The sequence below is a fragment of the Olea europaea genome, chromosome 7 (genome assembly GCF_002742605.1).
Source record: "Olea europaea var. sylvestris chromosome 7, O_europaea_v1, whole genome shotgun sequence".
NCBI lineage: Eukaryota > Viridiplantae > Streptophyta > Magnoliopsida > Lamiales > Oleaceae > Olea > Olea europaea.
In genome coordinates this window covers 7768055-7791413 of record NC_036243.1, presented here as the reverse complement: position 1 = coordinate 7791413, position 23359 = coordinate 7768055, and the positions used below count along the sequence as shown (strand labels likewise).

Genomic DNA, 23359 nt, shown 5'->3' with positions numbered 1-23359 from the left:
TCTAGCACTACATCCATTACAAGGGCCAATGAAATTATAATTTTTGCAACCACATCAAGTCATTAATTTTGATCCATCCCTCCCTATTTTGAACAGCTTCATTAGAGGATCACATTGCTCTTGTTAATAAGAGCTTCTATAGATATTTTCCAATGATGTTCGTTGTCCTTCAATTTATTCTCAACAAGATGTCACCTTCATTTATGGCATGTATCATGGTTTCTTAGCTTATTCATTCTAGTAACTTCAAACATCCATCTTAAGACTAACAGAGGGAGGGAGAGACCGTCTTATCCCATCACATTATGGGTATATATGAATCACATAATCAAAATGCAGATTGAGAAGTAACTTGAGACACGTTCTAATAATTCATAATCAATAAACTAGTAAAATGCTTAGATTTACAATATAATGAGCTATTCCCCTCATAATAAAACCATCACAAAATAATTCCATAAAAGAAACATTTTTGGATGTGTAGCGCAACGTGCTACAATAAATAAAAGATGAACAACACAAATTAGCAAGTATAAAAAGAAAAAAGTTTCTCTGCTCTACCAGTCAGACTCCATTTTCCAGTAATATATTAGGAACTGGCTGCCTCACCTTCAAGCCAGATGTATCTCATATCAAAATGTTGAATCCACCTGTCTGAAAAATTAGGCCATATCAGGAGCACGGAAACTAATGGTACCCAAGTCATCAAGCCTCTGTAAATCAAAAAACAGAATAAGAAAATATTCAATTTAGACCAAACAAAATGTTAAATGCATATGGTCAATGGCAAGGACTAACCACATGAACACCACTCCCGAGCATTTTGGAACATTCACAGCCAGGGGCTCAGGCCTTTCTTGTCCACATTCCAGTTCTTGGGATACCAAGGATACTGCCACATCAAGAAGTAACACTCTGGATGAGGCATCATGGCAAGATGCCTGCCGTCCGGAGAACATATTGCTGCCACACCTAAAGGAGAACCATTAAGATTGAAAGGATAGACTTCTGTCGGATTCCCATCATCATCACTATATTTCACAGGGGACAAATTTAATTTTAGAATACTATCAAAAACACCATCATCAGGAAAATAAGCTCTTCCCTCACCATGGGCAGCCCACACACCCAATGTGCTACCCTCCATTCCTTTGAACATTATAGCCGGTGAGTCTTCAATTTTCAAACTTGTGAAGCGGCACTCAAACTGTCCGGATTCATCGGGTATGAACCTTGGTTGAGATGGATCACCATTGTCCCCAAGAACACCACCAACTTTGGGGCCTGGAACCCACCCCAAGAGAGCCATCAGCTGACAACCATTGCAAGCCCCTAGACTGAAAGTGTCTGGATGCTCGTAAAATTCTCTTAATTGATTCAAAAGAGGTTTATTAAATCGGATTGAAGCTGCCCAACCCTTTCCAGAATCAAGCACATCAGCGTAGCTAAATCCTCCAACAAAGACAATTCCATGGAATTCATGCAATGAGATTGCTCCGCTAAGAAGGTCAGACATTGCAATATCTCATGTTTCAAAACCAGCAGCATAAAAAGCAGCAGCCATTTCTCTGTCCCCATTGCTGCCTTCCTCGCGAACGACTGCTACCTTCGGTTTTGAAATGGTTGTCATATATTTCTCATCTGTGTATGTTGGAGTGAAGGACAACTCCCATGAAGGAGCGTGGCGACTACTCAAACCTTCTTTTCAAGTGCAACGCAAGATGCCAATCTTTGTAATTTCTCCAGCTGAAAGCTGGTTTCTTCCCACATATCCCGGAGTAAAGATGTCTCCTCCTTCAAATGAGTGACACCAACAACTTTTAATTCAACCAACAGGGAGGCAGTAACTTCACCGATAATCTCAGCAGAAATTCCAGCATCCAAAAGCTTTGTCATTACCATATCTATATTGTTTTTGCTGATCTCAAGGACAAGGCCAAGCTCTTCTACAAAGAGAGTTTGGAAGACGCTCTATCTTGTGAAGTCAAGTTCAAGTTAATACCGCAGTTCCCTGCAAATGCCATCTCCAAGATACTGACAATCAATCCTCCATCACTAATATCATGACCAGCTGATATTACCTCCTCTTGATTAAGATTTTGAACCCCATTGAAAACTAGTTTGAGGTAAGAAACATCATCAAGATCAGGACACTCATCCCCAACTTGATCAAACACCTGAGCCAAAGCAGATCCGCCCAGGCGCTGCTTCCCTTTGGCCAAATCAATATGAAGGAGAATACCATCATCACCAAGCTTCAAATCTAGGGTCACGGTTTTAGTTATATCAGGACAAGTGACGTAGGTACTGATTACAAGATTCCCTGGAGCCTTGACAACTTCCCCAGATGCATGTGCTGCCATAGAAAGACTGTCCTTTCCCCCATCAATAGCAATGCCAAGTTCAATCATAGCTTCTGAAAGAGCTATGGCATCATCGTACATGGCAGCCCCTTCCCCATCCATTTTGGCAGCATACATCCAATTTCCACTAGCCTTGACGTCAGAAAGAGAAGTGACCCTAGCCCAATCAAGATTAGCTAGAGCTTCCCCCACAGCTAATTGCCATAGCTTTTGGATCCAGAAGGCCTTTGATCGGTTGCTCACCAATTGAGCATGCTCCTCCAGTGAATTAAGTATAACTTTGAGCAATTAAAGCAACGTCAGAAAGTGTAATTTGGAAGGGACCCACTGTTTGTTGTGTGCCACCAAACCTGTTACACATCTATCAACTTTCGTAGTCAAAAACCTTTTAGATGCAATAGAAGGAATTCTTAAAACTCTTTTTAAACAATCCATAATGGTATTCCCAGGGGAAATATCAAGTGGCTCTCTAGCATTAACCGTGCGATGGAATTCAAATATTTTCTGAGGCATGTCTCCGAGCACCTTTTCAAGCTCAAGATCCACAGCAGGTGGTGGCAGAGGTTTTCCACTTGACTTGCATCTTTCTATAGCTAAACTATCAATTAAAACAATCCGCCCTTCACCAATAATTGATCAAATAACAGCTATGGGGACTCTCTCTCTCTTTCACAAATTGAGTGCAACAGGCCGCGGCTTTCAGGCTATACCAAAATAGCATCTTGCTCCTGGTATTCAGCACCCCATATCTCCAATACTGACATTGTGTGATCACCAACTACAATTGCCCTTATATCAATAGTAGCATCCTTTGGATATATTATTTCCTTGACGACATTGCAGTTTCCACCAGCACCCTGATCGTGAATGCTAAGGATAGGATTTCTTTCCCCCATTTCTACACAAGCATGAACTCTATACAATTTTTGTGCCATCTCTGCATCACCACGTTGTACTGCATTAAAATCAAGCTCAGCATCATTTTGGCCGCTAACCATGCTTGAGGCAGCTGGGCCTCCAAACTTTACAACTAACATTCCAACTTCAGCATCTCCCTTTGATATGTAATTGTGATCAATCTGACCAATACCTGCACTGAACATGATTGGTTTAAACCATTCCTGTCTTTCTCCGTTTGGAAGTCTCATTCCAAAAGTCTTTGTATAACCTTGAATTAAAGGCTCCCCAAATTTGTTGCCATGGTCAGATGCACCATTGCTAGCATCAACAAGAATCTGCAGTGGAGAAGCCAAGTTTGTTGAATATGCGGGTGATGTATCCTCCCATGGACCATATGAACCTTCAATATGCACAATAACCAGCAGTAGAAGCAACAACAAATGAACCCCTGCCAGTAGCATGTGTGTCCCTGATGCGGCCACCAGCACATGTCTCTGCACATGGGAAATTGTGGGTATCGGTAGTAAACAATATATCAAGGTCACGAGGACTCATCTTCAATGGGCATGTTGATCCAGGTTGAATTGGTCGCAACTGATTCACAAGAAACCCTTTGATTGCACTGGAGTTGTCCTTAAAGCCAATAACGGGATTGTTTGGGTTAGCTTGCAAAGTGTTTTTGACAATTTGCATAAGAGTCCTATCTACCGGCTCACCATCTACAATAATCTTCCCCGTAAAAAACCAGTGCCTGCTGTGCTCACTATTAGATTGTGCAATATCAAATAACTCAACATTTGTAGGATTCCGTTTGACATCATCCCTGAAAAGCTTGGTGTAGTATTGCAAATCTTGTTCATCAAAGGCTAAGCCCATTTTCCCATTTATTTCCTCCAATGCCTTCCTGCCCCTCTGTACAACCTGTATATACTGGACCTCCTCCGGGACTACACTGGTCTCAAAAGATGTGAGCTTCTGAGTATAGACGCACTCTGTCATCCTATCATGAATCATCGCAGAAAACTGGTTAATCTGGCTGTCTGACATACAACAAGTACCTTCTTGATTGTTCCAATCTATTTATTTCAGTCAACCCACATGCTCGGCAAATTGATATGGCATTGGTAGACCAGGCGGCGGTGAAAGATAAACGAGGACCAACTTCTACTACAATGGTATTTAAGCTTTCTATCATCTCCTTGTCAAGAAAACTTTCAACCCCCAGATTGTCCGGTTCATAAGTTTCTCCCAAAAGCCACTTAAGCACTAAAAGCTTCTCATCTGAAAGATCTCCATGTACACCAATATTTCAAGCCAATTATTTGGTTTGAGACTTTGGTCCGAACCAATTTGAGATGTTCGGCTGTTGCACTTTCCTGAATAAATGGAATGCGGTATTAATGTACAACATTTGCAATATCCCTGTTAACCTTGGCAGGTCTCTCACTAAAAGAACTGCTTGCATTCCTCGAGACAACTGCCCTCACCTTCATTGGAAGGCCACCTCTATAAGAAATTTTTGCAGGACTGTGTCTTCGCAAGGTACCCCAAAGCAATCGGTTCGTCTGCCTTGAAGAACATCTAGGGAAAACCAGTTTTTGCCTGTGAGAACCATGTAGTTACCAAAAAAAAAAAAAAAAACCACGTTCAGTAATTACTATCATAATTCACGCAAAATTCCAGGCTAAACAAAACAAATTAGCTTTCAAAAAAAAAAAAAAAAAAAAAAAGGCATACTTGCAAGAATTCTGCAGCTGTGATTTCACAACCCGCAGCCATAGCTCTATCTGCAACTCCAGAGGTCTGCAATAACCAATAGCAACAAATTAAAAAATCAAACATCTACCTATAACACCAATAAATGTGTTAAAAAAAATCCAATAACTCACAGGTGATTAATAAATATGAATGATAAACCCAGAAACTAATTAATTTGCTCAAACCACTTCAATGTCAAAAGGAATCCAATAACTTACCAGCAGAAGATGTCAGTGCACGGATTTGTTGAACTCGAGGTAGAGGTTTACTTGGAGTGGGACTGTAGGAGGAGACAGGGTAAAACCCTTGGGACAGTGACAGCAAGTTACTGGTCTGAACTTTATGTGTTTTATTTTTATTTTGAATTTTATAGATATTTTGCCCTGTTTGACCTCATTAAATTATATTCAATTAAATTTATTTCTCTTTTTTATTTTCGATCACGCAATCTTCTATAAAATAATATTACACGTAAATCAAGAATTTTCCTTCTCTTTCAATAACTAATTTTTCAAAAAAATACTATTTCACCCATTTTTATTTCTAAAAAATGGGGGCCAAACGGGAGCTTTATTTCGAATTAAATTTTGTTACAAGTCAATGGGTAGCATGTCTCACCTCTGTAGGTGGTGAAGAAATTATAACAAAATAGTAAATTTAGTGACCAAGTTAGAAAAAATAAAAATAAATTATCAAAATAAAATTTTGCTACCAGTCTGGTGACCAACCGTTTATTGCGTTTACTCACGTTGTTGTTATTAACTTCTAATTAGAATTTAAACAAATTATTTTTGTTAAAAAAGTAGGATAATTATATTCACAATCATAGTATTTGTTAATTCTACAACATTTTTGTTGCAATGAACATTCTCATATTTTGCTTATTTTTACATTTATACATCCAACTTTTTTCCTTCACTTTCTTATTTTTAAATTTCAATTAGTTAACATATCTTATCTCTAATAACGATTTTTGTCCAAATATTATGTTGACGTGGGATTATTATTATTATTATTTTAATGCATATGTAGAGTTTAGGGACATAGCTAAACAAAGTGTTTAGTGTTTAAAGTAAAATTAATTGAAAGTTTAGTGCAAAAAACAAATGTACGAAATTATTGCAAATGAGGTCCTTCACTTTTTTAATCTAAGTCAAAGTTAACAATTAATTTTAACCACATATTTTATGGGATCTATAACTTTTAATTACACATTTCATTAACTTTTATCAATCTTTACTAAAAATTTGATTTTAATTCCCTCCAAACGTTTTCTAGAATGTAATTATAGTATGTCTTTTCATCTCAAAGGTTTTCGTAGCACTTATTTAGCCCTATTGACTCCATTTTTATTTTTCCTCAAATTCATTTTGAATCACGTATGTCATGAAACCTACAACTTTTATTAACTTTTAACCACATATTTTATCAATTTTTATCAAAATTTATCAAAAATCTTATTTTTAATTAAACAAAGAGAAGTTTGTGTTCTTTTCATTTGTAAATGAAAGCCATAAAAAAAAAAAAAAAAAAAATTGTTTTCTAATGGTCAAAACTGAAAGTAGGCAATTAACTTGTTTTAAAAATAATTATTACTTTACTATAAAAATAACCAACTTATTATTTATAAGTAGAGAAAAAGTAGAATTAAATCACCGTCTTTTGAAGACAACTTGTTTTCGTAGTGGGTGAAAGCGTCATCCCAAAGTTGTTGATCGCACGGTAGTAAGCTCTGTGATTACACGACACATTTTTCGATAGAAAATTTTTATTTAACTCTCATGACCCAATTTCATTTTGGTAATCAATTAAGGGCATCTCTATTGCACCAAAATTTGGTACCACGGTGCAATGGCTGAAGAAAGTTTGCACTAAATTTTGGTGCAAAATGATGCAACATGAATAGTTTGGTGTAATGGTGCAACATGAATAGTGTTGCATCATATTTGGTGCAACACTATTCATTATATCGTTTTTTACACAAAACGATGCAATGTTTATTTTGCTCTTATTTTTCATTTTTAAAGATAATGGTCAAGGATATTTGTGTCATTTTCGTTCTATAATGATAATGATAATGATAATGATGATGATAATAATAATTACACTATTAATTATATTATTAAAGTTTATCATTTTTAATAATATAATCAATAATAATTAACGTAATTGTTAAGTTAACGTAAAGTTTAATTCGTAAAGTTTACGTTTAAAGTTTAATTTAACGTAAAGTTTATATTATTAAAATTTATTATTTTTGTAGATTTAAGGTAATTTTTATCATAAATTAATAATATAATCAATTATTTTTGTCAATTTAACATAATATATAAAAACACGTGAATAATTTAGTAATCAATATATTTGTTAATTTAACAAAGTTATGATTTAGTAATTTATATAGTTATAAAATAAATAAATAAATAAATATTTTTTTTAAATAAATACATTGTCAAAAATCGAAAGAATGAATAAAATAATAAAGCACTGTTCATTTGGTGTAATGGTTGGAAAAGAATTTTGATTTGATACAAAATTTGGTGCAGCGCTGGAGATGGCCTAAGGCACGATAAATTCTCACCCTATAAATTCATAATTCTTTCAAATGAGAGAACTAAAGAGGAAGTTTTTCATCTATTCCATATATTTTTTTTCAAAGTTTTATTGAAACTGGTTACAAAAACATATATATCACTTTCATACATCAATTGCTTAAATAGTAGAAGTAGAGGACAATTGCTTGAATTGTAGAAGTAGAGGAGGATCAAGGATGTTGATAAAGAGGCCATTGAAGAGATTTAAGACTTTCGAGATTATCTTTTATCTTCTTTCCAAATTTTCATTCCAGGCGACATTTTATCAAGTATATTGTGTTTCTTGTAATTAATTTTATGTTTGGCAAATTGTGTAGATGTTAGAATAACGTTAAACACTACTTTTAGAGCTTTGATATTTAATTTTAGACTTTTACATTGATATATGTGTTTGATTTTAAATGATTCTTAGGAACTTGATGATTTTCAATTAATTGATCACTAATTAAATTATTTTGTGATTTTTATGGAGATTTGAGAGAATGAATATGAATTCGGCACGTAATAACAACATTTGTAAGATTTAATATATGATAAAGATATATCGCTATACTTTGCAAGATCATTTTGATGTTTTTATAATTTAATGCATCTTTGCATGTTCACATCTTTCATTAGAGATATAAGAAAGTCACATATGATGGTATGTTTAGTTCCACTTAAGAGAGATTGTTAAATAAATTATATATTATATATTTTTATATTCAAATAAATGTTGTCTAAATTATGAATTATGTTCGAATATGTGTTGTCTAAATCATGAATTGATATTAACATGAATAAATGTAAGGGATTCAAAATCGTAGAGTTTGTTCAATTACTTGAATTTCGTTTCCTTCCAATCAATTAGTTAGATTAGTTAATTTAATATAGACAGATTGTTAATATAAAACTCGGCTCAACTAATCTTACTATTCGATTAAAGTCGTTGTTAATTGAAAACTAGATTAAATATTTAATCATCTTGGGAACAATAATTTGCTTAAACTTTATTTCTTGACTACGAGACCACATACTTGTGAGACTATAACGATCCAATTTTTGGCACTGTTGTCGATAACTAAGTTATTTAATTAATTTTTAGTTAATTCTAACTTTAATTTGGATTTGAATTTTTTTTTTCCTAGTTTTATTTTTTGGCACTAATCTACTTATTTTTCTTGATTTCATTGATAGGAACAAAGTGAAGCAAATCGAGGTGTGGGATCCCCTTTTTTTTAACCCTTTACTACTTATTTTTTATACCGTAAGTATACAAAATTTAAGCGATCAAATAACAAAAGATGCATCGTATGTAACCGTATGAAAAGTAACATCATTCCTCAAATATTTCCATAACTTGGGATTGAGTACAATTAAGACAAGACGTGATCACCAGACTAAACCTAATCCTCGAACAAGTGGGTATGACATCTTGACTTGACTCATTTGACAAGTGGAGCATAATCGAACACTGTTCAAGAGGAAAAATATTATAAATTCTTGTACATTTGCCGTGTGCCAAAGTGCATTTGGAAAAGTGAAAGGCAAACATAATTAGAGAAGTAACTAAGTACATTAATGTGATTTAAAATTCGCACAAAAATCATTAGCTTCCTCGAAAATCAATTATAAGCTTTTTATTCATCAGGGCAAATAACATTTTTCACCATCTTCACATGCCATATCCGAAAGAAAATAAATTAATCTTTCCAAGAACGACAACAATCATATTTGAGCTTAACTATAGAAAATTGTAAATATTTTTGAAAGAAAATACTGCATACACTAGGATTAAAAGTTTATAAGCATAAGCAGACATACCGTGCGAGAAAAATCATCAACAAAGCTTGTGCTAAGATCCCCTAATTATTGTTCAATTTCCTCACACAACCAATTAAAACATAGTAATATTGTTCATTCCACACTATTATTGCAAATGTTTGTTCGATGAAACTTCTGTTAAAATATTATGACGTTTTAATTGGTCAAACTTCATTTTTAACCATACATTTCATGGAACCCAAAACTTTTTTCATCGCTTCAATCACATATTTCATCAAATCTTATCAAAATCTGCAAAGAAAATATTTCAATAGATTTGTCAAACAACCCCTAAATGTTTGTCAAAGAGGCCTCCCAATATGGATAATCCTACCCAAGTATTTCTCCCCAATACTATGCAGTTGACCATTAGTATTGCTACTACCTAAGTCGTCTAAATTATTGGGAGGCATAGCCCAGGTCTTAAAGCAAAGCTTCCAAAGCAAGTTGCAGGAAATTTTCCAAATAGAACCAAGTTGCAAGGAGTATTACAATGCTGAAGAGGCTTGTACTGAAATCAGAGAGACTAATGGCATGTTTGGACAAAATCAATGAAAAAAGTTCACGACTGGACAAGAACGAAGTAGTAAAGCATGTGAAAAGATTTGCTTATTAGGAAATCCAATCCCGCCCACCAAACATGCCCTAGATTATTGCTTTTCAACCAATTTTCAGTTCAAACAATCAGTTCCCAGAAAATGCAAATGAATCAGCAGTAAATTTAAATCGTCCAGCATAAGATTTTAAGCTAATATTTCCAAAACCTCATAAATCATTCAAAGTTCATAAATTTAATGAGGATAGTAAAATCAAAGAATTACGTACCAGTTGAGAAAGATGTCCCATTATTCTGTGAACTGATTTCAATTGTTCCATTGTTGGATTATTTGTAAAGTCGTTAAACATGAAGATCAGTGAAACAGGAAGTTACAAGGAATACAAAATCTTCCAGAAAGCCTAAACGTTCCTTCTCAATTCCTATGCCTTCAAAGAACTTACAAGATAGGTTCAAGAAGAGCCAGTCCTCTTCCAGATAGGTATGGTAACCTTGTCCCTAGTTCTAAAGCTTTCCACCCTTAATTATTAGTAATGTTTTAAACACCATTTACCATATTCCTTCAATTTTGCATCTCAGTCCTGAGTCCCGGATCAACTAGATCATTTTACCTGCGAACCTTCAGTGTGTGACTGGACAGCATAGATAATTATAAAGAACAAGATCAGAAGTTCTTCTCTTCTACAATTGTGTCAATTCATATTCGATATTCCCCACCAAACATGGATGCCATCAATGTTCAGTAATTCAATGCCAACAATGTTCAGTAATTTGTCTCACTTTCCGATCTGTCAGCCAGCCTCAATAGGAAGGTGGAGGCCGTAGAGGGGCCGTCCAAAAGCTATCATGCGGCATTTGACCATTGGCAGGTAGAAAATTCGGGGGTGAATTATATAAACCTACAAACGACGCTGGGGCATCCATCGGTAAACAATGAGATTGGGACCGCAAAGCACCACCAGTTCCTGAAGGACCTGAACTCCTTCTTGATGAGGGCTGTAATTGGATTTCTTCACTAGCCTGCTCCTCTTCTACAGGCAACCTTTCATATCTTGCATTGGTAAATGTGGCAGCAACCACCATTACAGGCCCTGATGCCGCCAATGCACCCACCACGGTGCCGCCCAGTACTTGGCCCTGACTACCAGCCAAGTAAACCGCAAGTCCAGTGGCTGCTGACGGCGATGGTGCCGACAAGAATGCACCTGACAACGATAGTATCTCAAATCTGCCATTGAGGGATATCACCCCACCAGGAGCAGCTGGTTGGCGTAAGGTCGCATTGGTTACAACTCCAGTGCCACTCAAAACCAAAACACCACAGTGACGCCGCTGTGCATAAGTGGCAATGCTTTGTGCAATGCCACTGCCACTGCTGATTTCCAACACATGGCTATGTAGAGAATTTGGAATTTCTTTTGCTATCACAATTGGAGACTTGGACTTGTTTTTCGAGCCTGGTGGTCTGCCTCGAGGCCGGTGTTCTGAGATAGAAGGCTTCGAAATCACGGGATCTCCAGGCGGCTTCTCGTCTTCGACTTTGTGCTCATTTTCTTGACTCTCTCCGTCTTCAAAATTTTGGTTACGATTTGGATTGGCATTACTTCCATTGCAATTTGAAGGATTGGTAGTGGTTGTGTGCATGAATTCTAGCTCTCTTCTGGGCGTTCCAAGGGGATTCAAGACAGCATTCTTATCCTCTGCAGTGTTTCCAATGTGAAGAAATGGAGCTGATTATGATAACATTGGGTTCATCAACATATTTCCTGCCAACCATCTACTCCCCGTGCCTTTTCCTTCAACAAAAATCTCTCCTCAAGAAGAAAAATTTATTAAATAACAATTTCAACTTGTTTTTATCTCTATATCTGTTCAGCAATTAGTGTTTTTCCTCTTCCAGTAAACCCTAATCAATATCCCCAGAATTGCTGAAAACCCTGATCCGTGAACTACTAAAACATTGATAAGTTACACAAAAAACAAAAATCCCAGTTAAGGATACTGCAAATTAAACGGAGATCTAGAGGAAAACACTTTAAAATTGCTACCTAAATGTTATATACTGCCGAGTGAATTCAACGGTTAACAGTTGAATTCACAGTTATCAGGTATATAGTTTAGCATTCAAACTTCTATTTCAGTTTTTGTGCAGAAAGATTCGAAGAGAGGGAAAAAGTACCTTCACAGGTTCAGCCGGTACGGGCTAGGGTTTGGGTCAGGTCCTTTGTTCTGATGTTCTTCAGCTACAGCAACCCATTTTTTTCTCTCTATCTCTACATACATGTATCTTTCTATCATTATCCGAGTATATATAGCTGGTGAATTGGCAGAGAATGTACCTATCTGCTTTTATTCATCAGGAGTAGTTGAATAACAAAGAATAAAATGTCCGGTTTTGCAGTTTCTGGTAACCGGTTTTTTACTAGACCAATATTTTGGTCACGGTTTTGCTAGTGATACATCGGGGTGTTCATCCCACTCGAATAAAATATCATTTCTTTCACATGGGTTCCACACCCATGTTAGTGAGGTGTACACCATTTGGTACATCTCATTATGTATCACTAGACAAATTCATTTTGGTCATGTTCTTTGACCGTGGACTCGTATCTGGAAAGTATTTGAGCAGCAAAATAGTTAAAAAGTAAGAGCAAATTACACCTCCCTTAGGTTTGGACAATTTCAATGTCACTTTCTCTTTTTTCAAAATTTAGGAGGTGTTTGTGAGTGATTTTTTATCTCAAAAATTAATTTTTTGATCGTTATTTTACTATTCAAGTCGTAAAGTTTGACTTCTTCTCTCACAATGGTCCTCACTTTTCTCCTAATAGTCACAAAATTAATTCTCAAAATTGCTTTCAAACGGGGCCTTATTCAAATCTTTCTCCTTTCAAGTTTTAATAACATATATCTTTTCTAAAATTTCAGATACATCCCTTCAATTTAAAAAAAAAAAAAATTTACACAAACCTTCCTAATCTCAAATTTTGTATAATGCATGCTTTCACGATCTCTTTTCTTTTACGTGTTAGTATGGATAATAATTGTTATATTGAAAATATTTTTTTACAAACTTTCTTTCGTCTTATGGATTCTTTAACAAATTTTGTATAATGCAAGCTTTCATGGTCACTTTTCTTTTACATGTTAGTATGGATAATAATTGTTATACTTATAATATTTTTACAAACTTTCTTTCATCTTATGGATTCTTTAACAATAATGTAATACCGAAAATACATTTTTTTAACACTTCTAACTAAATCATTGACAAACTATTGTTTAGACTTTCAATTCTCCAAAATTTCTTTGAATAATTTATTGGGGAACACAATATGAAGGAATTTCGGTTGTAGTTATCTTACATGAGTGCACAAAATTTTGATAGTTTTGAGAGAAAAGCTTTCTTCTTTGAAGGTGATAAATAGCATGATTACATTTTTCAAATATTTATAGATTTGTAAACTTATAGCTAATTTTTATCTTCTTCTTTTTCATTTTTTTTTTTTTTTTGCTTTAACATAAAATGATTTTTATAGATTTGACAATAAAATGATTTTTTTGGATATTCGATTAATTGGAATTTAAATGGACACTACAAATGCCTTATTTTTTAAGTGTACACATCGATTGGATTAAATAAAATGTCTATTATATGTTTTTATTAGGATACTATTTTGATCGTGGTCATCACTTTGTCATATATAAATGTATTTTTTAAGTATTTCAAATCAGGGTATATGTTATATATTTGAAAAATTTGATAGTCTAAATAATAATTTATTGTAATTTAGTTAGAAGTGTTAAAATGGTATTTTAGATATTACATTTTTGTTAAAGTAGTCACAAGATAGAAAGAAATTCGTAAGAGTTTTTTTAGCATTAATTCTATTTATATTAAGAAATTGGTCAATGGAGGATTACATTATTCAAATCTTGAAACAAGAGAGATTTGTGTAATTTTTTGAAAATAGAGGAGATGTTTCTGAAATTGTTATAAAACGCAGAGCATGTATTCATTTTTCAATACATGGAACGAGGAAAGTGGTATGTGTAATTTTTGAAAACCGAGGGACTGTCTCTTGCCATAGATCTCATCTCACGAGAGATATGCGTTGTTCAAAACTTTAAAAAAATGTATAACTTTTTAAAAGGACTAGGGTGTCATTAAAATTATAATAAACATAGGAGAGGCTTACGTTATTGGATCATACTACACAAACATAACGGTTGACATACGGGATGACCGTACCCTCACACCTTGGAGGCCAGGCATTATTTTATTCATGCGGGGTCCATGCTCCATGTGAGGGTCGATCACCCATTCGGTCACCCATTTTCGGGCACTTCGGCATTATTCTTCGTTATTTGTCCCAAAAATAAATATGAACTCAGAAAAGAGAATAAATAAGTAAATACTAAAAACTAAAATGAACTATGATAGTTAACAAATAAAAAGGATAATTGGCGCAAAACATCCCTACTTTTCGAGTATATTGTGGAAAACGTCCACACCTTTCATTTTTTGGCATTTTTGCTCCTATTATTACATTTCTTTGCGCTGAACGTCCTTTTCACCTATTTTTGACGTAAAATGACCAATTTACTCTCATATTTAAACAAAACAAAACAAAAAGAAAAGAAAAAAATTGCAACGATAGGCCCAGACTTTTCATACATGCAAATGAGCCCAAAATTGAAAAAACACAGCCGACAACCTTCGAGCCTTTTCCACCCCAATGGCCACCGCTAGCTACCCATGTTTTTCCCTTCCCCCTCCTTTCCGACACTGCCGCCTCACCGTCACCATACCTCTCTCCCACCCCTTTTCCAGAACTATCAAAACATGCTAACTAACTTCAAATTTTCATTTACACCCCAGCCAAACCATTTACTTTCCAAAATCCAATTGCATCTCTCTTTTACAATTCCCTCCTCAAAAGCCCCTTTAACGCTCAAGACCCCAATGAAGCTCACCTCTTCTTCGTACCCTTTTCTCCCGACACCTTCAGGCGCTCTCTTGCGCATCTTGTCAAGGACTTCAGAGCAAAACATCCTTATTGGAATCGAACACTTGGTACTGATAATTTCTTTCCTATCACCGGTGGGTATTGATTATTCAGCCAACCAGAATGTTATTGAGCTGAAGAAAAATTCTGTGCAAATTTCTGTTTTCCTTGTTATCTCCAGTAACTTTATACCGCATAAGGACATCACTTTACCTCCACTGAACCCATCCACTAGCGTCGTCTCTGCCGCACCGGAGAATGCATCAACTATGTCGTTTCTGGGTTACTTAAAATGGGATGGAGAAATGAGTCAAATTTCACGGAAGAATTGAAGAAAGATGCTGATTTCTTGGTTGATATAGAAAGAGATTATTTAGATCAGGTGGGGAATGTCAAAATCAGTAAATTCTGCTTGCTTTTTTTGGATGGTGAAGGGGATGGCTCTGGGTTGCGTGCCGGTGGTGATTGTAGACCGTACGATTCTGGACTTGCCATTGATGGATGTTTTGAGGTGGTCCGATTTAAGTTTGTCGGTGGCCACACGTGGCTACGTAAGCGACCATTGGGGTGGAAAAGGCTCAAAGCTGATGAAAGTTGTTTGTGGTGTGAGCTTCAGTGTTTTAGGCGGCGGTTCGGTGGTGGTTGTTGAGGTGGAAGCTGGCAGTGGAGTGTGGGTGGTGTGTGGAAGACAATTTTTTCAATTTTGGGCTCATTTGCATGTATAAAAAGTCTAGGCCTATAGTTGCATCTTTTTTTCTTTTCTTTTTGTTTTGTTTTGTTTAAATAGGAGGGTAAATTGGTCATTTTACGTCAAAATAGGTGAAAAGGACGTTCAGCGCAAAGAAATGTGGAAATAGGGGCAAAAATGTCAAAAAATGAAAGGTGATGATGTTTTCCACAATACACTCGAAAGGTAAGGACGTTTTGCACCAATTACCCAATTAAAAATAAGTGAATACTTTTAAAACAAAAATAAATCTCTTTTGACACATATTTGATTCCTAATTTGGACATCTCTATACCACGTTATAAGTTTATTCAGAACTAATATTATAGTAAAGTGATCTCGAAGCTAGTTGAATAACATGATTTCGAATATCAATAGTACGTAAGCAATTAATATTAGATAAAATAGGAAAAATAAACGTATAAACAGGATGGAGAGAACTCATATTTGCATGTTGAACCAAATAAGGATTACGCTATTTACAATATTATTCGTGACGTTTCCTTCAAAATAAAATATCTTTCAGCATTATCAATATATTTATTAAATTATAGTTATTCGTGCTATATCATTCCATTTGAGAGACAATAAAAGTATCATACTTTTCCGAGTATAACTTGTCTAATTCTTAATGATAGTGTGTTCATCATCCTTTTAAAAAAAAAACAAACTAGTAACTATTTGTGACTTTTTTCATAACATTATAAACTAAAAGCATTTTCGGGGTTGTTTATAATCAATTTAATAAAAATAAATGAAGAATAAATAGATATACTTGTAAATTTCACAAAATACGTGAAATACAAATGAGTTGACTGATCATAAATATAACCAGATGCAAACGAGGGCTAATTGTTATTGTCTATTCTCTTCTTTTTAAGCTGTCAACAAGTATTCAAGTTCTGGTGAGCTATACAATGTTTGAAGAATCATAGGGGTTGTGGGTGAAATTTCCAGAAACTTCTTAGGGTAAATGATATTAACACTTCAATTGATCATTACAAAATATTTGTACGGGTTATCTAAAAAGAGCAGGAGTCGCCGTTTATCAATGGTGATTCTGAACTCCTGTTCGTGTTCCAAGTTATCCACAAATCCAAACCCAAAAACTATTTCACCCGTAATTTCTTCTCTCTCGCTCCCCAGTCCCCACGCCTGGTGCTCCGCAGGTACCCCACCCTTATGAAATTTTATAGGTACAATTTCAAAAATCTTCTTATCAGATATTGATATTAAATGCATTCTTTTCAGGGCCATCAAATCCAGAATCATCTGTTTTCTTTGTGTGAATCAATCTCTAAAGCGATCGTTCTTGCCGTTCTTTCTGCTTCACTTGTTTTTGCTTCAAATTCTGCCCTTTCATTTAACGTAATCAAAGTTAGATGTGAATTTTGATTGTTTAAAGTATATATTTAGTTTTAAGAATTAGTTTCTTTGTTAATGTGCATTCATTAACGTTGTGACGAAAAAACTTGTAAAGGGTGCAGCGGTGGAGGGCCATACGGTGCTGAAGTGACCAGGGGATGGGGTACTTTTTAAAGAGGCTAAGTCATACCTACCATTTTTTACTTAAAATGTTTTCCTTTTTTTTGAAAAATAAAAATCACCTTCACCTAAGGAAAATATTTTTCTTAGAAACAAGGAAAATTAGACATATTTTCAAAAGTTGAAAAATATTTTTCATGAAAAAAAATAGCAATCAAACACTCCAAGTAGGAATTTGGATGGAAAACTGATATTTTCCATGAAAAATAAATGTAATCAAATTCACTCTTAGATCAAAATATTTTGAAGTGCACAACAATTACAGAAAATAGTTTGACAGACATCTTACCGATCACACACTATTCATGGGGTGGGTGGTTATATTTTTTCAATATAAAACTCATCTGGGACCCACCTCATGTGAGTGATTTATTCTATGAGAAGAATTCTGTACAACCAGAATTTCTCAAATATTTTTGCCATTCCCCACAATGGCGTGTAAAAGGACAAAATTACCTTTATATTGTTACACAATTACAAAAAAAAAATGGTATTATTTAAAAGACTATTATACCCTTTTAAGTTACAAAGAATTTCAAACACTTCCCACTTGAAATTTCAAAATCAAATCACTTTTTTTTATCTATTTATTCTAACACAATTAGAAATCGTTTCATTTTTCATTTGTTTCAACTTTAAAATCTCATAAATTTATCATACGCTCAGCAAAAAAATATTATTTCTAGCCAGCACTTCGATTTGTAAATATATTTACGTATTATTAATTTCGTTTCGTTGAATTAGTAACTGTTTTAATCATTAAAACTTATTTTTTACATAGACAGATAAATTTTTACAATCTTAGATAGATCTATAATTTTTTAAGCGAAATCGAAAAAATTTCATATGAACAAGTCCCGACAGTCGGCCCATCACCATTGGATCCAGCTGGCTAGGCTAACTGTCGGTCCGGACGGCTTTTGAAGTTTTTTTATCTCCTAATTATATTTTTTTAACAAATTATATTTCCTAATGCAGCTATGAAATCAGCTGCAGTCCCAATTTATTACTTTGGTAAATTTGAAATGAACAAAAATGATCGATGGGTGTGGAGATGGACGAGTGAAAGACGTGGTGCTATTGCAATTGTGATAAAATCGAGTACATTGTATGCAAAAAATGTACAACGATTTACTGTTTCTATATCTTCTTTCCAAATTTTCATTCCAGGTGACATTTTATCAATTATTTTGTGTTTTTTGTAATTAATTTTATGTTTGACAAATTGTGTAGATGTTAGAATAACGTTGAACACTAACGCTACTTTTAGAGTTTTGATATTTAATTTTGGACTTTTACTTTGATATTTGTGTTTGATTTTAAATGATTCTTAGGAACTTGATGATTTTCAATTAACTGATCACCAATTAAATTATTTTGTGATTTTTATGGAGATTCGAGAGAATGAATATGAATTCGGCACGTAATAACAACCATTGTAAGATTTAATATATGATAAAAATATATCGATATGATAAAAATATATCGCTATACTTTGCATGATCATTTTGATGTTTTTATAATTTAATGCATCTTTGTATGTTCACATCTTTTATTAGAGATAAGAAAGTCACATATGATGATATGTTTATTTCCACTTAAGAGAGATTGTTAAATAAATTATGAGCAATATTGATTTTTATATTCAAATATTAGTTGTCTAAATTATGAATTATGTATGTTGTATAAATCATGAATTGATATTAATATGAATAAATGTAAGGGATTCAAAATCATAGAGTTTGTTCAATTACTTGAATTTCGTTTCCTTCCAATCAATTAGTTAATTTAATATAGACTTAGATTGTTAATATAAAACTCGGCTCAACTAATCTTACTATTCGATTAAAGTCGTCGTTAATTGAAAACTAGATTAAATATTTAATCATCATGGGAACAATAATTTGCGTACACTTTATTTCTTGACTACAATACCACATACTTGTGAGACCGTAACGATCCAATTTTTGGCACCTAAGCTATTTAATTAATTTTTAGTTAATTCTAACTTTAATTTGAATTTGAATTTTTTTTCCCTAGTTTTATTTTTTGGCACTAATCTACTTATTTTTCTTGATTTCATTGATAGGAACAAAGTGAAGCAAATCGAGGTGTGCGATCCCAATTTTTGTTTTTGTTTTTACCCTTTACTACTTTTTTTTTATACCGTAAGTATGCAAAATTTAAGCGACCAAATAACAAAGATGCATCGTATATATTTACCCGTATGAAAAGTAACATCATTCCTCAAATATTTCCGCAACTTGGGATTGAGTACAATTAAGACAAGACGTGATCACCCGTCTAAACCTAATCCTCGAACAAGTGGGTATGACGTCTTGACTTGACTCATTTGACAAGTAGAGCATAATCGAACACTGTTCAAGAGGAAAAATATTATAAATTCTTGTACATTTGCCGTGTGCCAAAGTGCATTTGGAAAACTGAAAGGCAAACATAATTAGAGAAGTAACTAAGTACATTAACGTGATTTAAAATCCGCACGAAAATCATTAGCTTCCTCGAAAATCAATTATAAGCTTTTATTCAGGGCAAATAACATTTTTCACCATCTTCACATGCCATATCCGAAAGAAAATAAATTAATCTTTCCAAGAACGACAACAATCATATTTGAGCTTAACTATAGAAAATTGTAAATATTTTGAAAGAAAATACTGCATACACTATCATTAAAAGTTTATAAGCATAAGCAGACATACCATGCGAGAAAAATCATCAACAAAGCTTGTGCTAAGATCCCCTAATTAATTCAATACATACGAATATTGTTCAATTTCCTCGTACGACCAATTAAAACATAGGAATATTGTTCATTCCACACTATTATTGCAAATGTTTGTTCGATGAAACTTCTATTAAAATATTATGACGTTTTAATTGGTCAAACTTTATTTTTAACCATACATTTCATGGAATCCAAAACATTTTTTCATCGTTTCAACCAGATATTTCATCAATTTTTATCAAAATCTACAAAAAAAAATATTTCAAAACATTTGTCAAACAACTCCTAAATGTTTGTGGAAGAGACCTCCCAATATGGATCATCCTACCCAAATATTTCTCCCCAATAATATGCAGTTGACCATTAGTATTAGTATTGCTACAACCTGAGTCGTCTAAAATTACTTAAATTATTGAGAGGAATAGCCCAGGTCTTAAAGCAAAGCTTCCAAAGCAAGTTGCAGGAAATTTTCCAAATAAAACCAAGTTGCAAGGAGAATTACAATGCTGAAGAGGCTTGTACTGAAATCAGAGAGACTAATGGCATGTTTGGACAAAATCAATGAAACAAAGTCACATGACTGGACAAGATCGAAGTGGTAAAGCATGTGAAAAGATTTGCTTATTATAAAATCCAATCCCGCCCACCAAACATGCCCTAGATTATTGCCTTTCAACCAATTTTCAGTTCAAACAATCAGTTCCCAGAAAATGCAAATGAATCAGCAGTAAATTTAAATCATCCAGCATAAGATTTTAAGCTAATATTTCCTAAACCTCATAAATCGTTCAAAGTTCATAATTCTAATGAGGAAAGTCAAATCAAAGAATTACGTACCAGTTGAGAAAGATGTTTCCATTGTTGGATTATTTGTAAAGTCGTTAAACATGAAGATCGGTGAAACAGGAAGTTACAAGGAATACAAAATCTTCCAGAAAGCCAAAACGTTCCTTCTCAATTCCTATGCCTTCAAAGAACTTACAAGATAGGTTCAAGAAGAGCCAGTCCTCTTCCAGATAGGTATGGTAACCTTGTCTCTAGTTCTAAAGCTTTCCACCCTTAATTATTAGTAATGTTTTAAACACAATTTACCATATTCCTTCAATTTTGCATCTCAGTCCTGAGTCCCGGATCAACTAGAATTATTTTTACTTGCGAACCTTCAGTGTGTGACTGGACAGCATAGATAATTATAAAGAACAAGATCATAAGTTCTTCTCTTCTACAATTGTGTCAATTCATATTCGATATTCCCCACCAAACATGGATGCCATCAATGTTCAGTAACTCAATGCCAACAATGTTCAGTAATTTGTCTCACTTTCCGATCTGTCAGCCGGCCTCAATAGGAAGGTGGAAGCCGTAGAGGGGCCGTCCAAGAGCCATCATGCGGCATTTGACCACTGGCAGGTAGAAAATTCGGGGGTGGATTATATAAACCTACAAACGACGCTGGGGCATCCATCGGTAAACAATGAGATTGGGACCGCAAAGCACCACCAGTTCCTGAAGGACCTGAACTCCTTCTTGATGAGGGCTGTAATTGGATTTCTTCACTAGCCTGCTCCTCTTCTACAGGCAACCTTTCATATCTTGCATTGGTAAATGTGGCAGCAACCACCATTACAGGCCCTGATGCCGCCAATGCACCCACCACGGTGCCGCCCAGTACTTGGCCCTGACTACCAGCCAAGTAAACCGCAAGTCCAGTGGCTGCTGACGGCGATGGTGCCGACAAGAATGCACCTGACAACGATAGTATCTCAAATCTGCCATTGAGGGATATCACCCCACCAGGAGCAGCTGGTTGGCGTAAGGTCGCATTGGTTACAACTCCAGTGCCACTCAAAACCAAAACACCACAGTGACGCCGCTGTGCATAAGTGGCAATGCTTTGTGCAATGTCACTGCCACTGCTGATTTCCAACACATGGCTATGTAGAGAATTTGGACTTTCTTTTGCTATCACAATTGGAGACTTGGACTTGTTTTTCGAGCCTGGTGGTCTGCCTCGAGGCCGGTGTCCTGAGATAGAAAGCTTCGAAATCACGGGATCTCCGGGCGGCTTCTCGTCTTCGACTTTGTGCTCATTTTCTTGACTCTCTCCGTCTTCAAAATTTTGGTTAAGATTTGGATTGGCATTGCTTCCATTGCAATTTGAAGGATTGGTAGTGGTTGTGTGCATGAATTCTAGCTCGCTTCTGGGCGGTCCAAGGGGATTCAAGACAGCATTCTTATCCTCTGCAGTGTTTCCAATGTGAAGAAATGGAGCTGATGATGATAACATTGGGTTCATCAACATATTTCCTGCCAACCATCTACTCCCCATGCCTTTTCCTTCAACAAAAATCTCTTTTCTCAAGAAGAAAAAATTATTAAATAACAATTTCAACTTGTTTTTATCTCCATATCTGTTCAACAATCAACCTCAAAAACTCTTGAAACCACAATATTTATTTTACCTTAAAAGCCAAAGTAGAAATTGGTGTTTTTCCTCTTCCAGTAAACCCTAATCAATATCCTCAGAATTGCTGAAAACCCTGATCCGTGAACTACTAAAACATTGATAAGTTAACACAAAAAACAAAAATCCCAGTTAAGGATACTGCAAATTAAACGGAGATCTAGAGGAAAACACTTTAAAATTGCTACCTAAATGTTATATACTGCCGAGTGAATTCAACGGTTAACAGTTGAATTCACAGTTATCAGGTATATAGTTTAGCATTCAAACTTCTATTTCAGTTTTTGTGCAGAAAGATTCGAAGAGAGGGAAAAAGTACCTTCACAGGTTCAGCCGGTACGGGCTAGGGTTTGGGTCAGGTCCTTTGTTCTGATGTTCTTCAGCTACAGCAGCCCATTTTTTTCTCTCTATCTCTACATACATGTATCTTTCTATCATTATCCGAGTATATATAGCTGGTGAATTGGCAGAGAATGTACCTATCTGCTTTTATTCATCAGGAGTAGTTGAATAACAAAGAATAAAATGTCCGGTTTTGCAGTTTCTGGTAACCGGTTTTTTACTAGACCAATATTTTGGTCACGGTTTTGCTAGTGATACATCGGGGTGTTCATCCCACTCGAATAAAATATCATTTCTTTCACATGGGTTCCACACCCATGTTAGTGAGGTGTACACCATTTGGTACATCTCATTATGTATCACTAGACAAATTCATTTTGGTCATGTTCTTTGACCATGGACTCGTATCTGGAAAGTATTTGAGCAGCAAAATAGTTAAAAAGTAAGAGCAAATTACACCTCCCTTAGGTTTGGGCAATTTCAATGTCACTTTCTCATTTTTCAAAATTTAGGGGGTGTTTGTGAGTGATTTTTTATTCAAAAAATTTG

At 34.9% G+C, this 23359-nt stretch overlaps 2 protein-coding genes and 1 pseudogene across 10 annotated transcripts; all 3 read right to left on the bottom strand.

Annotated features, from left to right (window-relative positions):
* Window positions 1-589: 589 nt before the first annotated feature.
* Window positions 590-5346, bottom strand: LOC111397847 (annotated as a pseudogene).
* A 4892-nt stretch (window positions 5347-10238) lies between these two features.
* LOC111396869 (AT-hook motif nuclear-localized protein 15-like) lies at window positions 10239-12312 on the bottom strand. 5 transcript variants are annotated; one of them, XM_023023457.1, is made up of 2 exons: window positions 12154-12312; window positions 10239-11674 (listed from the first exon to the last, which is right to left on the bottom strand). In XM_023023457.1, exon 2 carries the CDS (start codon window positions 11616-11618, stop codon window positions 10776-10778), a length of 843 nt encoding a protein of 280 aa, XP_022879225.1. In that variant the 5' UTR covers window positions 11619-11674; window positions 12154-12312; the 3' UTR covers window positions 10239-10775. The 5 variants fall into 5 exon arrangements, with proteins under 5 accessions (XP_022879225.1, XP_022879221.1, XP_022879222.1 ...); XM_023023453.1 differs by having other exon boundaries at window positions 10239-11926; window positions 12154-12311; XM_023023454.1 differs by having other exon boundaries at window positions 10239-11923; window positions 12154-12311.
* An 8521-nt stretch (window positions 12313-20833) lies between these two features.
* LOC111396868 (AT-hook motif nuclear-localized protein 15-like) lies at window positions 20834-22943 on the bottom strand. 5 transcript variants are annotated; one of them, XM_023023452.1, is made up of 2 exons: window positions 22467-22943; window positions 20834-22341 (listed from the first exon to the last, which is right to left on the bottom strand). In XM_023023452.1, the coding sequence occupies exon 2, from the start codon at window positions 22331-22333 to the stop codon at window positions 21347-21349; it is 987 nt and encodes a 328-aa protein (XP_022879220.1). In that variant the 5' UTR covers window positions 22334-22341; window positions 22467-22943; the 3' UTR covers window positions 20834-21346. The 5 variants fall into 5 exon arrangements, with proteins under 5 accessions (XP_022879220.1, XP_022879219.1, XP_022879216.1 ...); XM_023023451.1 differs by having other exon boundaries at window positions 20834-22356; window positions 22467-22942; XM_023023448.1 differs by having other exon boundaries at window positions 20834-22559; window positions 22788-22942.
* Between the last annotated feature and the right edge of the window lie 416 nt (window positions 22944-23359).

What these genes read in the sequence shown, in the direction of transcription:
- LOC111396869 (XM_023023457.1), bottom strand. Translation starts at nt 11,618, where the DNA reads ATGCACACAACCACTACCAATCCTTCAAATTGCAATGGAAGTAATGCC.
- LOC111396868 (XM_023023452.1), bottom strand. Translation starts at nt 22,333, where the DNA reads ATGGGGAGTAGATGGTTGGCAGGAAATATGTTGATGAACCCAATGTTA.